The sequence below is a fragment of the Ctenopharyngodon idella genome, chromosome 2, assembly GCF_019924925.1.
Source record: "Ctenopharyngodon idella isolate HZGC_01 chromosome 2, HZGC01, whole genome shotgun sequence".
Classification (NCBI taxonomy): domain Eukaryota; kingdom Metazoa; phylum Chordata; class Actinopteri; order Cypriniformes; family Xenocyprididae; genus Ctenopharyngodon; species Ctenopharyngodon idella.
Window position 1 is genome coordinate 37,497,786 of NC_067221.1, and position 17,096 is coordinate 37,514,881.

At 34.5% G+C, this 17,096-nt stretch overlaps 3 protein-coding genes across 8 annotated transcripts in view; all 3 read left to right on the top strand.

Moving 5' to 3' along the window:
• The window catches only part of LOC127500847 (CD48 antigen-like), a 103,281-nt gene that overhangs the window by 70,509 nt on the left and 15,676 nt on the right, over positions 1-17,096 (top strand). For 2 of the 5 annotated variants that reach the window (XR_007926454.1, XM_051872423.1), the window contains one exon: positions 1,595-2,499. The exons of 2 other annotated variants lie outside the window; for them this stretch is intronic. Coding sequence is in view for 1 of the 3 variants with exons in the window: in XM_051872449.1 (XP_051728409.1) it covers positions 1,157-1,185 (29 nt within the window). In the remaining 2 variants the exon portion in view is untranslated. Of the gene's footprint in view, positions 1-1,156; positions 1,211-1,400; positions 2,500-17,096 lie in introns of those variants that run through there. One more of the 5 variants, XM_051872449.1, reaches the window with a different exon arrangement.
• LOC127500653 (uncharacterized) overlaps positions 1-17,096 on the top strand; it is a 105,427-nt gene that overhangs the window by 49,544 nt on the left and 38,787 nt on the right. The gene's annotated exons all lie outside the window — the stretch shown is intronic.
• The window catches only part of LOC127500802 (SLAM family member 7-like), a 70,317-nt gene continuing 67,023 nt past the window's right edge, over positions 13,803-17,096 (top strand). Inside the window, exons 1-2 of one of the 2 annotated variants that reach the window (XM_051872341.1) lie at positions 13,803-14,232; positions 15,756-15,881. In XM_051872341.1, the coding sequence (XP_051728301.1) occupies positions 15,827-15,881 (55 nt within the window). In that variant the 5' untranslated portion in view covers positions 13,803-14,232; positions 15,756-15,826. Of the gene's footprint in view, positions 14,233-15,546; positions 15,882-17,096 lie in introns of those variants that run through there. The other variant, XM_051872349.1, reaches the window with a different exon arrangement.

A 17,096-nucleotide genomic window follows, 5' to 3' on the forward strand; every position in this document is an offset into this window, starting at 1 on the left:
GTTTACACTGAGTAAATAAGGAAACCTTTTTCTATACAGTCAAGATACAGAGAATTAGTTTAGAAGAGTTTGGAATTGACAGCCATTATAGAAATCCCTTCTGTGCTTATAAAAAACTGCATGTAAAAAACTATAATACCATTTTGCTTTTTTGAATAAATTAATGATTTATTTCTAAATTTGATACATGTCATTGTTGATATACTGTACATTCTAAATCTCATAGGTGCTCAAGAGGCTGGTTGTACAGTCTATGATCAAGTTGAGGTAAGCTTCAAATTACTATTCATCAATATGCTCCCACACATCATGGATATATTGTCATGCTGTCTAGTTCTTTTTATTCATGTTTTTGTGAGGATGCATCCCTTTCTGCAGTATTTGGTTATTTGTTTGTCTTGATGTTTTGGTTTCCATCTACACATAAATCAGTGGTTCACAAACTTTACAGAACATATACTATGTCCATATTTCATATATTTCAATATTTGGCTGTGCATAGCAGAAAGTATTTAGGCACATTTAAATTATAAATAATAATAATTAGGAATGTAGAATAAGGTCATGCAGAATAAGCCATTAATATGTGCTTAATAAGTACTAATAAACAGCCAATATTAGTAATATGCATGCTAATAAGCAACTAGTTAAAAGACCCTAAAATAAAGTGTTACCATAATGATAATAATAATAATAATAATAAAAAGATTATTGGTTCTTTCTTTATAAATAGAAACTCTCAGTAAAACATTGACATTTCGAATCCTGAATTCTAATCCTTCTGGAACTGATTTAATCTAAAATTATTCAAATTTACTTTATGGCACCATGGTGATCAATTTGTTTCTCTTGCTAATAGAACAATAGTCATACAGTACACATGCAGTGAAAATAGTTGTTGATAAAAAAAATATATAGTAAAGTGGTGAAATGTGCTGTTTCAAATTATAAAAACAAAGTGATCAATAAAACTGACCTCAGTCACTTTTGATAAATACAGACAGATGTTTAATAATGTATCATGTACCGCTTGATCATGATATATAAGAAATAGCAGCATGTACAAAGGCTTTTGGTTTTAAAGAGTGTATGGAAACACTTGCTACTATTTTTTGATAGAACATTATAAACAAAGTTTTTTGTTTAAAAATTTCAGGCTCAAGAAATGCAGAAAACCAACAGTGACGATCATACATATGTTCCAGAACAGGTAAGAATAATCTAAAAAGTTAACAGGCTAATATTATGAAAAAGGCTTTTATAAAATGCTTATTCTATAAACTGTAGGTTAGTGAATGTTTTTAATTAATTGTCTTTTTTTAGTTCAGTAATTCTTCAGCTAAGCATGATTATTGAGGGGGACATTTTGAAAATAAGACTTTTTATATGTATTTCATAAGGTTCAAGAACACACACAAGAGGAAACGGGAGATAACCTACCCAACACAATCTACTGCACAGTAGGACAACACAAAAAACCTGCAGTCCCCATTGAAACACAATTTATTCAATGGTGAGCAAGCAACCAAAACCACCCACCATTTCATCTGATGACGCATAAAATGAAACTGTGGTTGTTTGTCACATGGGGAAGTTTCACAAGAGCTGATCTCAAAATGGCATCCTAATCTTACCATCTCTGCCATATCATTATATGGTATAAATAATAAGATCAGCTAGTATGCTATTCTGAAATTCAGCCAAGGCTGTTTGTCCAATATAGATATATTTTCTCAAGCATTGGTTAAGTAGTATTGATTTGTAATATCCAGATCCAAACTGTCTAAATTGTATTCTGAATTTGATTTATGTACACATAATATCCAAAAATAACCCCACAGTGCATGAATATTAACTGAAGTAAACCTTGTGGCAACTAACCCCGGTTTGCCCCACATGAAAATCAGTAGTATAAAACTGATGGATATAATATTGACCTCACCTCCCATGTTATATTTAATAATTATGCATTTCAATGTAAAGAAGTATAAAGCCAGACAAGCTAATGCAGTACAAATGCAAATCCAGTAATTTAGCCATATGCTGCAATCATCTGGGTCAATTTAAATGATTAGCGATCCAATAGAAATGTATGACGTGTTTTTTACAGCAAAGTCCATTTTTAATCTTCATTGAAAGTCGGACTTTCATTGAAATCACTCCCCTACAGTGATCATAATACATGTGGTGTATATGTGGACTCACATCATGAATCACATCATAGGACATCACAGGACAATTTCAAAGGTATGCGAAAATATTATTTGCAGCTTAAAACTAATGCTTATCTAAAGCATTTATCTTAAGGCCCTTTTCATTTTTGTAATTTATTTCTACAATATGTGTTGCCTTCTAACCTTTTATACTGTGCATTTGTGTGAACTATAGTGTTTTAACCCTAATGTGAAATGTTTTGTAGAACTGAAACTAAAACCAAGTAAACACTTTCATAATGATGTAATAAATAAATATTGTAATATTTTTGTAGAAATTATAATATGGTATAATACTTTGGATTGCAGAAATACAACAGAACAAACTGTCATATTACTGTTAGAAAAAAAAGTAAATCGAATAATTTTTGTTCTGAAGGGGCTCCTGCTAAATGATGTAATGGATCTTTAAATGTTTTTATAACTTGCCAGCATGGTCTGAAAATGTCCTGTGGTCTATGTGTATTAAGTTTTGTTATGGAAGGACATTGTGTTCAGGACAGATCAATTAATGAAAAGATGCCATGCGGTTGAATTCACTAATAACTTTGCAACACTTCAACAAATCAAAATCCGTTAAAGTACACACTATTCGGTGAGGAAAAACAACAAACATTACAATGTAGAGGTAGAAAGTCTGTGAAATTTGCTGAGTACAAACACCCTGCTGAGTCATGTCAGTGGTTAAATATACTTGCACCTCGGCTCAGAATGCTTTTATGACGCTAGATTAATGTAAACACAGCCCACTGCAAACACCCTTGTAATTCGCTTCAACCTTTTTGAACTTTATGAATGATTATTTTAGGTCTAAACTGTTAGTTCACCCAAAAATGAAAATTGTTTTACTCAAATTTATTACTCACGCTCATGCCGTTCCACACCCGTAAGACCTTTGTTAATCTTCGGAACACAAGATATTTTTGTTTAAATCCGATGGCTCAGTGAGGCCTGCATAGCCACATAGGGAGCAATGACATTTCCTCTCTCAAGATCCATTAATGTACTAAAAACATATTTAAATCAGTTCATGTGAGTACAGTGGTTCAATATTAATATTATAAAGCAACGAGAATATTTTTTGTGTGCACCAAAAAAACAAAATAACGACTTATATAGTGATGGCCGATTTCAAAACGTTGCTTCATTAAGCTTCGGAGAATTATGAATCTTTTGTATCGAATCATGATTCGGATCGCGTGTCAAACTGCCAAACTGCTGAAATCACGTGACTTTGGCGATCCGAACAGCTGATTCGACACAAAAGATTCATAACACTCCGAAGCTTCATGAAGCAGTGTTTTGAAATCGGCCATTACTATATAAGTCGTTATTTTGTTTTTTTGGCGCACACAAAAAATATTCTCGTCGCTTTATAATATTAATATTGAACCACTGTACTCACATGAACTGATTTAAATATGTTTTTAGTACCTTTATGGATCTTGAGAGAGGAAATGTCATTGCTCCCTATGTAGGCCTCACGGAGCCATCGGATTTAAACAAAAATATCTCAATTTGCGTTCCGAAGATTAACGAAGGTCTTACTGGTCTGGAACGGCATGAGCGTGAGTAATAAATGACAGAATTTTCATTTTTGGGTGAACTAACCCTTTAATGCCTACAAAAACGACTGGTTTGGACTACAACAAGCTTCTTCCCGGGTTGGTGACATCATAAACCCTGCAATTAACATAAACCCTGCCCACTGGAACACGCAACAAAGTGGGCGAGGCCATGTCATGCAGCATTATGGAAGCGGAAGAGTTGTCTACACCGGACGCGCGCAGCGCAACGCAACACACCAAAAGATAATAGAACCCAATATAATCAGTGATATTGTCTACACTGGATGCAGCGCGGAAGACAGTTTCCAGAATCTACACAAGTTCAATGCTGGATTTGCACCAAGACTATTTACAGAAAGATGAAGCAGTTCCCACTTTAAAAGCAGAAGCTGCTGTTTATGGGACCCTAACTGTAAGTACGTTTTATTGTTTGTATTGTTTTTATTGTATTGTCTTTTAAATGTACTATGTTGCTATTTTTTGGTTGCATCAAGGACGTAAACAAAGACCAACGCGTTTTTGCTTCGCTAGCCAGTTAGCTAAATTCTATTGCATACTTCTCCAACAAACGCCAACAAACACCAACAAACTTCTATGTTTATAGACAAACAGTTGTTCATGCTATAAAAATGCAACTTCTCAGTCATGTATTCAGCTACCATAAAGCTTTAATCAGGATAAAACCGTATATTGAAAGCTAACAAACAGCAGTAACATTTACAAGTGACAGCATATCTAAACACTTTGACACATGTACAAAAGGAAATACTTACAATTCATAAACGCCCCTTTAAAACCGTGCTTGGAGAGGTTCTGCTTGACCCTCTTCATCATTACTGCTATCTGGGTCTGATTCTGGCTCAATTTGATACGGCAATATAGACGCCAATATTTACATTTCCACTGAAGCACATGTAACAACTAATGGTAAGGGGCGTGGCGTTTCCAGACGCATCAGTAAATCACAATACACTGGGCCTGCTACCCAATCTGAGCACGTATTTCGGAGGAAGTGGTATCATAGAATCAGGATGTCAAACTAGCCATTCAGATGACAATGGAAACAGCGGTGTAGAATAAAGGTAAAATATATAAAAAAATACAGTGTTTTTTTTAAAAAAAAACGAAGCATTAAGACATGTTAAACTGCGCCCCATAAACACAATCAAGCCTAGAAAAAAAACACTGAACCACCCCTTTAATAATCAGCACATGCTCTACTGTTTCTGGAAGTCCACAATGATTACATTGACCAGATTCATGTTTTCCTATCATCTGGAGTGATTTATTAAGAGTTGAGTGTATAAATTCTCAATCGAGATATAACTGTATCATCCCTTGTATTACCATAAGTGTTCTTACATGGCCAACTTGTTTATGTATATTATACAGATGTCGCCCTTTGTTTCCTTTATCCCATCTCTCTTGCCACATCTTTCTGACAGCTACTTTAAACCTTTAATTTCTGATTTACTCAAGGGTATGTGTATGTCGACATTTGTATGCTTAAGTGCCTGTTTCGCTATCTTATCCACCTCCTCATTACCCTCTACTCCAACACGAGCTGGCACCCATAAAAATTCTGCTATAATTCTCAGTTGGCAAACTCGACACAAACTTTGCAGTACTTCTATTAATATGTCTTGTCTAGATTCTGATTTTCCACTCAGTATACTTGTAAGTGCAGAATATGAGTCTGAACGGATTACAACTCTTGTTGGTTGGATTTCTTCCACCCACTGTAAGGCCATCTGAATAGCAATCATCTCTGCTGCATATACTGATATATTATTAGCAGTTTTTTTTTGTTGCAGATTTATATTTAAAGTGAGGAATATACATGGCAGCACCTGTACACCCAGTTTCTGGGTCTTTAGAACCATCTGTATAAATCTGTAAAAATTGAAAGTAAAGACTATCTAAATGCTGCTGCACTATTATCTCCTTTGGAACATATTTCTGGTTTCCATTTATTAATTTAAATATTTACAATTCAGCTGTTGACATAGAGAAAATCCATGGTGGATATACTGGTAGAGCCACCATGGGGCTAATATCAATATTACTGATACCTATTTGTTGAGCATCCTCGCCTACAGTCCAGCCAAAGCTATTCAGACACATTTGCTCATATTCCCAGCAATTCTCCCAATATGTTTTTAACTGGATGATTTGTAAAATGACCTTTAATACCAGTCCAGTATACCATTTTAAGCTGAATTTCACGAATGTCTATTGGCATTTCACTCATTTCTACCTGTAAAGCTGTCACAGGAGAGGATCTAAAAGCTCCACAACATATTCTGAGTAATAATAAAGAAGCTGCCCTACATTCATTAGTCTCACTGTTGTGCTTGGAAAACTGCCACATCACCAAAAAAGAAAAGAAATTAATAAATGTATAGGCATCGGTATCGGTATCAGCAAGTACCAGAAAAAAAAAAAAAAACTCTGTCCTTAAAAAATGGTATCGGTGCATCCCTACGCATAAGAACATCAGAGTTGCACTGATCTCAAATCATAAATATCCAACTTGTTTAATATTTACGATCAGAAATCCTGTTGTATGAGGGGAACCCTGAGGATAAATGCGCATGCAATCTGTAGATTGTCACATGGAACGAAAACCAAATTACCAAATTAGATACCAAATTAGAAAGCAAGTTGATGGAAGGTGGAAGCATAACAAGACTTCATCCAAATCTTTTTTTTTTTTTTTCCTGTGAATTTTCTCTAAAAAGCAGTCCAAACAATATTATTGCATTTCTTCTTGCCTGTCGTCCTCCATGTTTTTTTTACTTTTAAAGTCATATTTGACCGCGAGACGTTTTGTGAGATTTCCCGTGTTCACAGTCAGGACTCTGGTTGTTTGTGAATGGAATCTGTTAGTTTGTGTGATGTGCTGTCTTGGTCACATCGTGGCATTCCACACACATTAGGAACAAAACTGTTAAATCTATGATTTTTTTATGGTCATGTTTGTGGTCTCTCACATTTTGAAAATCTGATAAGATTTTAAAAATATTTTAGTGTGGGTCAGAATTTGCATTGCATGCGATTTACTCGTACAAGAGTATAAGTATTTACTCGTATAAGAGTTGGTATTTAACAAAACATTGCTGAAATCACACAGTGTATTAAATCTGGCTTAAATCTGGCCCCTTGGCTGATTGTCACAATTATGGACTTTTATTTGATGTTCTGTTTTGTTTCCCTTAGTTCCTGTTTCCCTGCTCTGTTTAGTTTTGGTTTCCTTAAAGTTTCTGCTTATGTCCCTGTTTGATTCTATGGTTACTTATAATTTTCAGCTGTCTTATTTAGTTCATTGTTATCTCCTGCATATTTACTCCCTGTTATGTTCAATCCCTTGTCAGTTCTCGTTAATGATTACATTGATGAGTGTGTAATTAAAGATTGTTCTAGTTTATTCTTTATTGTACGCTTCATTGCAACCAAACCAACTGTAACATTGATGATGATCAGAGTACCTGCATTATGGTGGAAAAGAGAGAGAGTGCAGAAAACAAAAGCACACACACACACACACACACAAAACAACACAGTAAATAAACATATAAAGCACGATACATAAAATACACCAACACACGGACGTGTCACTACAAATAAAATCATTTGTGTATAGTCTCAAATCAGATGGATTAAGTAAACTGGATGAACAATTAATTTGATTAATTTGTCTTCTTTAAGTAAATTGAACAAGCAGCAAAAACTGTTTTTGAGTGCCATTTTCAGTCGAGATACTTGATTGAAACATGTCATTTCAAACTTAAAAAAACATTGAGTTAAGCCAAAGAGTAACTGCTTCAAGTCAATTTATAATGATACAATCACATTTGAAAGAGAAACCTGATGGTGTTAAATCAAAATGAATTGTTTAAATACAGTGAATAGCATCAGCATCATTTTTGTAGTGTTGTAACAAGAAATGTAACAAAATAAACATGTATTATTTATTTTTCATACCTTATTAAACTTCCCTCCCTATTTAGGTAATCGGTGACAAAAAGCTCCAAATATGTGCATTAAAGAAGTCATTACATTTTTAATATTATATTCTCTCTTTAAAAAAAGTTTTGTATTCAGTATTTTTAAACATTTTAACATTATTTAACAAAATAGATGCCAAATATTTAATTATTTGATCATGCCCATTTCTGAAAAATGGGCACAATGGGTGAATTTACCAGCTGTGGTGTTTCTCTCTCCTCATGGTCCAGAGCTGAGATCTCTGTGTTTGTGCAGACAGGAGATTCTGTTCAACTGGACATACAGATACAGGAACTACCAGAGTTTGATATTTTATGGACAAATGATACATCTGAGAATATAGTTAGACATGTATATAAAACAGTAAAACTTCACTCTTCCTACAAGAACAGAGTGGATTTCAATGATAAAACCTTCTCTCTCACACTGAAGAACATGCAGAAGACAGACAGTGGACTCTATACAGCAAGAACAAGTGGAGAATCAGAGAAAAATATTGTTACATACAGAGTATCTGTTATAGGTGAGTGTGATTTTACTTGACATGTTCATATCATAAGACTCATTTATGTTCAGTCTTATATTCTGTGCAGTGTTATAGTACAAGTAGTGAAATGAAATGTTTAAATCTTTTAAATAAAAGATAAATTTGTTAAATATATACATGTTATTTTTATTTAACATTTATCTTCCACTCCATAAGCTGTAAAGTTTCAGTGCTAAGTTTGTCATGCACAGTCATGTTCAGTACATTCTGTAAAAAGCTATGTGTGAGGATGTAGTATTGTATTGTTAAAAAACAAATGTGTGTTTCAGACGCTGTGGAGGCTCCTGTTCTGACTGTAAACTCAAACAGGTCCAGCAGTGACTCCTGTACTGTGAACTTCACATGCAGAGCTCATGACCTCATGATTCACTCCAGCTATCAGAACAACAGATGCTCTCCAGAGGAAGTGACATCACATGAGATCTACACTCTCATCCTGTACTGCAGTGAGGAATCCATCATCTGTAACCATAGCAATCCAGTTAGCACCAAAAAAGACAGAATAGAGATTAAACAGCTTTGTGTTAATAATGAAAGTATCTTCCCAAAAACACACAAAAACAATGCATTCAGAATGAATGCAGAGGATGACCAGACTAAGTTGTGGTGGACATATATTTTGATTGGAATGTTTCTTTTTTCAGCAATTGCAATATTTCTTTCAGTCTTTCTCTACCGCAAGTAGGCCTATAAAACAGGTATGTCTATAATGCCTCATACATACAGTATTTTCTGTGAAAAACTGATCTCTATCAATTTGATCAAGTACTTTTGTAAGTACTTGTAAAATAAATAATTAAAAAGTTGAAAATTTACTATAATACATAATTTAATATAAAATACTGTAGAATCCAGTGTGCTACACATAACCTCACTATAGCCTGTAAATCTGACTGACAGGCGCAAACAAACATGGTGGCGGGAATCTCGCGTTATAGATTAAGATCATTATATAGGTTTTTAAATGACAAAACACTCACTTTCACATATTTGAGAATCAGAATATCAGATGACATAAGGTATGTCCCAATTCGCATACTTATGCACTATTCTATGACGTTTTTAAGTATAAATAGTGCAAATAGTGTGTTCACATTGAAAATTCCAAAAAGAAAAAGGACACTTTAAATACCTGGATGATACACTAAATAAACGGAAAAAACAAAGTGTTGGACACTTCATGCACTCAACCATAGACATTATAATAAACACTACACGCCCCATTTGGCCTCTTTGGACTGTTGCTGCAATACGTTAACGAGTCCACCATATTGTTCGGGGCAAGACTGTGCTGTTAACAAATGCAAGTAAACGGGCGAGCTGTGGTTTTTCTGGATAAAAACAAAAATAACGTTTACATTTACATAAGAATTGTGAAAACGCCCATACTGAGATATAATTTAATTTTCACATTAAATGAAATAAAGTTTTCTTATTGTGGAAAAGGCATTTTCTGTCTTTAACCCAATTTTAGCTTTTCTTGAGCTTAGAATTGACCACCATTGAGAAAATGAAACAAATCGTCAAATACAAATCACACAGGCTGCTTTCTATATTTTTATAGCACTAAAATGATACAGATATTTACAGATAGATACCCCAAAAACATACAAAAACAACGATAACTGATGGATCCTTTATGGTAATACATATGACATGGTACAAATACAGTGCAATGCAAATAGTAAATATAAGAAAGTGAGAATAGTAAATAGTTTGTTATACACTAGATATAAGAAATAGTTTATGTAGTACTACATAAACTATTTCTTATATATACTATATAATATAATAATGTAGTCAATAATAAAGTATATAATATTGTCAATAAACAAACAGTATACAGCAAATAAAATAGTAATGAATAGTACGATTATATAATAGTATAAGTACAATAATATAGCCTAATATCATAATAATATATTGATAATAGCATATAGTATAATAATACTATAATAATAGCAATAGAATATGTAGTATCATTTACAGAATATAGACAATAATATAACAGCATAACTATAATAGATTGATAATCTCAAGTGGTATAATATAATAGTATTGGTATAATAATAATAGCAAATACAATGTAATATCAATTGCAGAATAATATAGACAATAATAAAAATAGTAAATGAAATAGTGACTAGTACAATAATAACAGTATTGGTATAATAATAACAAAAACAACAAAATATATTTATAGGCTATATTAATATATTTTCCATCGATCTCTTGGAGATGGTGAGAACAGTGCACTGACAGGCTCTCCTCAGCTTTCCTTGTGGCTTGTGTAGCTCTGGTTGCAACGGGCTAAAAAGGAAATAAAAATTAATGCATAGGTAAAAGTTCAATATAACTCAATGATGTTGGGTCTTTATGTTTTCAGCACGAATCTGAAATTTGTTTGGAAAGTGAATTATGCATAGGAAAAACCTTAAGGACATTGTTCTAAACATGAACTTTAAGCTATGCAAATGAACCTCATGCTAGAGGAGGGCCATTCAGTGGCCACCTCTGACAGCATCAGCCAATCAAAACACTGGATCTGAAAGGTGCCAATTTGCATTTCCCTCCTTAAATTAAACAAGTTAAAAGACTTGTTTCTGAGACAGAGAATTGTTCCAGTTTGTCGGGTTGCTGCAGTTTCCCGTTCTGGTTCCAGGCTCCAGTTCCTGTTCCAGTCCCGGTTATACTATAACTTTCTATACTATAATATATACTATAACTTACTATAAATATATCTTTCCATAAGATCAACTTGTAACTGCCATAGTAACATCCAACTTATTCACTTGTATTTATCAGTCTTACTGCACTTTATCCATTCAGTAGTAGTTGTTACTCGTCAATCCTTTTGTTAATAAAATCCATTTATTACACTTGTGTCTTCCTTGTATTGATAATACAGTAAGAGGCTCTACAAGTTAACGATATCTCACAAATCCTTTCAGATTGGTCAGATGATATACTTCCTCCAATTTATATAATTGTAATTCAGTCAACAATCTTCCATGATTGTTCTTTATTGTTAGACTTGGCTGGTGCCCCGAAAATACTGGAAGGAATCATCTGACTCAATATTAATATTAATACAAAATATTAATATTAATATTTAAGACCATAAACACTAAATTTGTGGTACCCTCGAGTGAGGCTAGTCCAAAATCACTACAGGACTATATTATAAATTGCACCCAGCCTAAGACAGCATGTTATAAAATATAAATAACTCAAATACATTTTGGGCTGCAAGGGCTACCAACAATTTAATGGATCAAAATTCTTTTGATAACTTTTGCCAGCATGGTCTAGAGCTGATAGGTGCAAAGTTTGGTGGAGATCTGGAGGTCATGTTTTTTTAAGTATCCATCAGTGCATGTCCTCAAAATGTCCTGTGGTCTATGTGTGTTAATGCTGCCTTCACAACTGTTAATGCTGTTAATGTGTTAATGCTGTTAATCACAACTTTAGAAGTGGGATTTATTAAATTTCCGATAGCACGTGAAGGCAGCATAAGTTTTGTTAAGGTTCAACATTGTGACACCACAATGTTGACACCATGCTGTTGTATTTACTAATAACTTTGCAACGCTTCAACGAATTAAAATTCTTTTGCTAACTTTATTGCTCATACAATTCTAGAACATAAAATTAATGAAGAATAAGAAAATCAATACACGCACAACCCCCTACTTATACCTACAGTGGCCAAATCACGACATTTAGTCCATTTTGACTGATAACCACTAGATGGCGACATTGTATCTTATGTTTATGCCATATGTTTCTCGTCCATTTAAACCAGGGGTCTCCAAACTCGGTCCTAGAGGGCCACTGTCCTGCAGACTTTAGCTCCAACTTGCCTCAACACACCTGCCTGTAAGTTTCTAGTATGCCTAATTAGAACTTGATTAGCTGCTTCAGGTGTGTTTATCTGGGGTTGGAGCTAAAATCTGCAGGACAGTGGCCCTCCAGGATCGAGTTTGGAGACCCCTGATTTAAACAAACATTTATTACTTTATATCTTATTTAAATTAACCTTTTGTTGATTCTTGTCTTAGTCTTGGAGGTATTGTTACCTGCTCTCAACACTGGATATGAACTAAGATGTTGGAGGTGTAACATGGCCTGAATGTTTCCATCAGAAGAGATGATGATGTTCCTGTCTGAGTCCTCAATCTGAGTCCTGTCTGATGAACATGATTGTAGATCTGTAAAAATATGTGTGCGAGGTGAAGGCAACTCTAACTGAAAGGTTTTCGACTTCCTGATTGGTGGATTTTCTTTATATCATTATGGGTAATATAATTGTTCTCCAGTAATTCTGCTGTTAAAGGATTAGTTCACTTTGAAATGAAAATTAGCCCAACCTTTACTCAACCTCAAGCCATCCTAGGTGTATATGACTTTCTTCTTTCTGATGAACATCTGCAGAAATATTAATAAATATCCTGACGCATCCGAGCTTTATAATGGCAGTGATAGGGTTCAATGAGTATGAGCTGAACAAAGTGCTTCCATCCACATCCATCCATCATAAATATGTGCTCCACATGGCTCCGGAGTGTTAATAAAGGCCTTCTGAAGCTAAACGATGCTTTTGTGTAAAATAAATATCCATATTTAACAAGTAAAAGTTTCTGCAAAATGCATACATGTAATTATACTGTTTAAAATACAAGACAAAATGTTGTGGGACTTTGTGGTTGTGAAATGTTAGTAGGAAGTGAGGGCAACTGACTCACATCCACTAACCACCAAAATAGCTGACTGCACACAAAAAAGAGGCCCAGAAAAGAGAAGTTAGATAGAGGTTAGTTCTGAAAGATCAAGCATCATTTGTTTGCATATGCTGCTTGGTTTGGCATTTTATTTTGTGTGGTTTAAGTGTACAAATCTTTACATACTGTAGGTCAGGGGATTTCAAACCTGTCCTGGAGGATCCCCAGCCCTGCACATTTTGTATGTCTCCCTTATTTGACACACCCATGCACTTTGGTGCTGTGTTCGAAATCGCCCCCTATACCCTCATTCACTATTCCCTACATTACTCCAGTAATATAGTCCACTTGAAGGAGTGAATGAAACGAGTGAGTGAATTCGGACACTGAGTGCACCGGAAGGGCTGCCGATTTCACATAGTTTGTGCTGCTGTTTAATAATCTTTTGAAATGTAGCAAACTGGCAGCTCCAGTAGTAATGAATATTTATGTTGAACTAGCATGTTCAAAGCTTTTAAACGATTTAATGATTAATTAAAAAGGAATTTATACCTGTATGATAATGCTGGACCAGCACGGTTTGGAAAATGAATGGATGATTGATTCAGCACGCGACTCTCACAGCGCATTATGGGTATTCACTAGCCGTTGAGCGTGCATCGGTTGTACACTCGTTATTGCGGTGCATTGTGGGATTGAATGAGTGCACTCAACATCGTCCACTATTTTTTCGGACACCACTACAAATGACTGTTCCCTCAAATAGTGCCCTATTTAAGGGTATAGGGGGCGATTTCGGACACAGCCCAGGTCTTGAATTCTCTACTACTGAGCTGATGAGTTGAATCAGGTGTGTTAGATAAGAGAGACATACAAAACGTGCAGTTTGAAAACCTCTGCTGTAGGTAATATGACCATTACATATCATGTGTGTTGTTCCTGTTTTTGTTGTAGCCTAATTTAAATAAGGATATTACCATTTCTCATCCTTCATTCATTTTGATTAACTTTTGTTTCATGAGTGTAATATACACTCACACACACTGAGTAGGTGTTTCTTTCTGAGTAAGTGTTTCTTGCTGGAGACCCGGCTGACTGAGCACCGGAAAGTTTTCTTCTTTTTGCTCATGTTTTCTCCACAGACTGAGCTGAGCTGTGACTAGTTTTTTCACGTGGTATGTCACACCATTTCCAGCCTACTTAGAATGTTCTTTTTTTAGCCTGTTGTAACTTCCGTATGCATCTTGATGCCAGCAGTGTTGCCAATTGCTTTCAGTTTAAAGGAGCTAAAACTAGTCACTAAATGTTGATAGATGACATCATACTGGTGAGTCCACTGATCTATATTAATATAAATATAGATCAGTGGGCAAGTCACAGTATCTAGATAAGGTTTGTCTAAGAATTTGCTAGATTTGTCGCTAGGCTTTTAAAAAAAAGTCTCAAAAGGGGCAGGAAAGTCACTAAATTTTGCGGCAAAATGGCTAAATTGGCAGCACTGGATGCAAGTATCAGAATGTGCTGCTAAATCTGTGAAATGTTTTGGAAAGTGTATTTTGCTGAGTTCATAAGTGGTTTATTGCAGCGCTGTAGCTGTGAGAAAGGAAGGAAGTTGTGCAAGTTGTTATATGCAAGTTTTGTTAAACTGACGAGAACAACTGAAAGAAAACCTGCATTGGAATTAAAATTCAATTTATGTTGTCAATCACACACCCCAAATACTTACAAGATTCCACCAATTCAACATTCTGCTCTTTAATACTCGTTAAATCAGTTTGATTACATCTAAAAATCAATAACCATATCCTTCGTTTTAGACACATTTATTTGCAGAAATACACTGTCACACCACTGCACAAAGTCATCTACCACTGGGCCATGGCCATTTTCATCAGCACGAAGAAGGCTAATATCAGCGGAATCATCTGCATATTTTAAAATAAATCTATTTTAATGCCTACTTCAGCAATCGTCAGTATATAAAATATACAGGACTGGAGAACACACCCCTGAGGGGACCCTGTGGAAGTGTGTGAAATTTTAAAAGTAAATGAACCTTGGTGAAATAGGTTGGACTACAATGCTGCACTGTAACGGATTTCTGTAATTTGAACAGTATTTTATTGTAATATGTACAGTACGATACTGTAAAATGTGTATACAGTATATTACTGTAAACGGCAAAGGATTATGGGAAAATATATGGTCACTACTGTAATTTTTCTGTACTGTAAATCAATTTACAGTAGTGAACTTGCCCGCAAAAATTATTTTGTTTAAACTAAATGACAACACAATAGTAAATACTGTAAATTAAAAACAAAACTGTACTGCAAAATACTGTAAATTAAATTACAGTACTATACTGCATTACAGTACTATACTGTAAATGAAATACAGTACTGCACAAAATACCGTAAATTAAATTACAGTATTATACTGTATTACAGTACTATACTGTAACTGAAATACAGTACTGTACAAAATACTGTAATTGAAAAATACAGTAACAATACTGTAAAACAGCAATCTCTTTACAGTGTGTCTTTCAAATTACATTTTACAATGCGTGGTATAAAAATAATTTAACAATTAAGATTAGTTAAATGTGATTTATTGATTTATTTGGTCCCTATGTAATATATTATAGTCTTTTTGCTTTGTGGTTTTATTTAATTTAACTCCCCATCCCCCACAGGAACTGGTTTTCTTCCGGTACTTCCTCTCAGAAAGTTGAGTTAGTTCTGTTTTCTTTTTAAATTTGTGACGATGGCAGTACATGACCTACTCAAATTATATTTTTTTCTTCTGACCTTCAAAACAGGTAAGAAACATGTTAATTATTCAACTATTGATTGATTATTAATGATTATTGTGACAGTAATGACTGCACATGGCATGGCTCTGGTCACAGTATTTATTAGCATATTCTCTACATGATATATATATTCTGAAAGAAACTTACTACAGCACTCTAGTTCTTATTTTTAGATCATTTTGAATGTTTAGTACTAAAAGAGCTGTGTAAAAGAGCTTTTGCCATGCTATTGAAATACAGATAAACTCCACCATCTAGCAAAAAGTGAATTTTAGAAAGACTGTGCCAGTGTTAATATCTATTTTAGTATTTTGCTAGGGTAATAGGGTAATGGGAGGAGTCACTACACTTTTTAAGTTATTAAACACTAAACTTTTTTATTTTTAGTCATCCTCAGAGGGTTGTATTTCTCAGCCACATACTGTATGTAATTAAGGCTGCTTCATTTTAGTGATGTAACCATTGTATTCCAAAGTCAAAATGAAGTTATACAATTAACTTTTAACAAGAGATAATGGTTATTTTTCACAATTTTTGGTAACGGTTATTTTGACTTATGTGGCTGACAAATGAAACCTCCGGAAGATGCAGCCTTCAAAATGAGACACAGTGAGTGAGTATCGATACTCCCTAGTACTCCCCCATATATACATTGTAAAAATTGAACAAAGAAAAAGTTAGTGCATTGACTTGTACCTGAAATTTAAAGGAGACTTAAACCTCTACTACTACTACTATTATTATTATTATTATTATTATTATTATATTCATATGACAGTAATAGCAATATATTGTAAAACAAATGCACGGAAAAATAAATGAAACTTTCATAATTAGTTTTGTCCTAATTTTTATACATGCAAAAGATAAACCCGAGCTGATTACGTGCTGATCGCTTGAGTGAAGTGTGCACTTTTCTTTGAACAGCTCAAACAGACAGTGGCTGTGTGCAAAATCGCCCCCTATACCCTTAAATAGGGCACTATTTGAAGGGACAGCCATTTGTAGTGGTTTCTGAAACCATAGCGGACATTACTGAGTGCGCTCAATAAATCTCACAATGCACCGCAATAACGAGTGTACAACTGATGTATGCTCAATGGCTAGAATACCCATAATGCACTGTGAGAGTCGCGGCGCCCGCCGAATGTATTCCCACGTCTTGCCAAAAGATGCCACCCGTACAGCCTCCGGTAACATCAGAACAACAGCCCCTCTCAC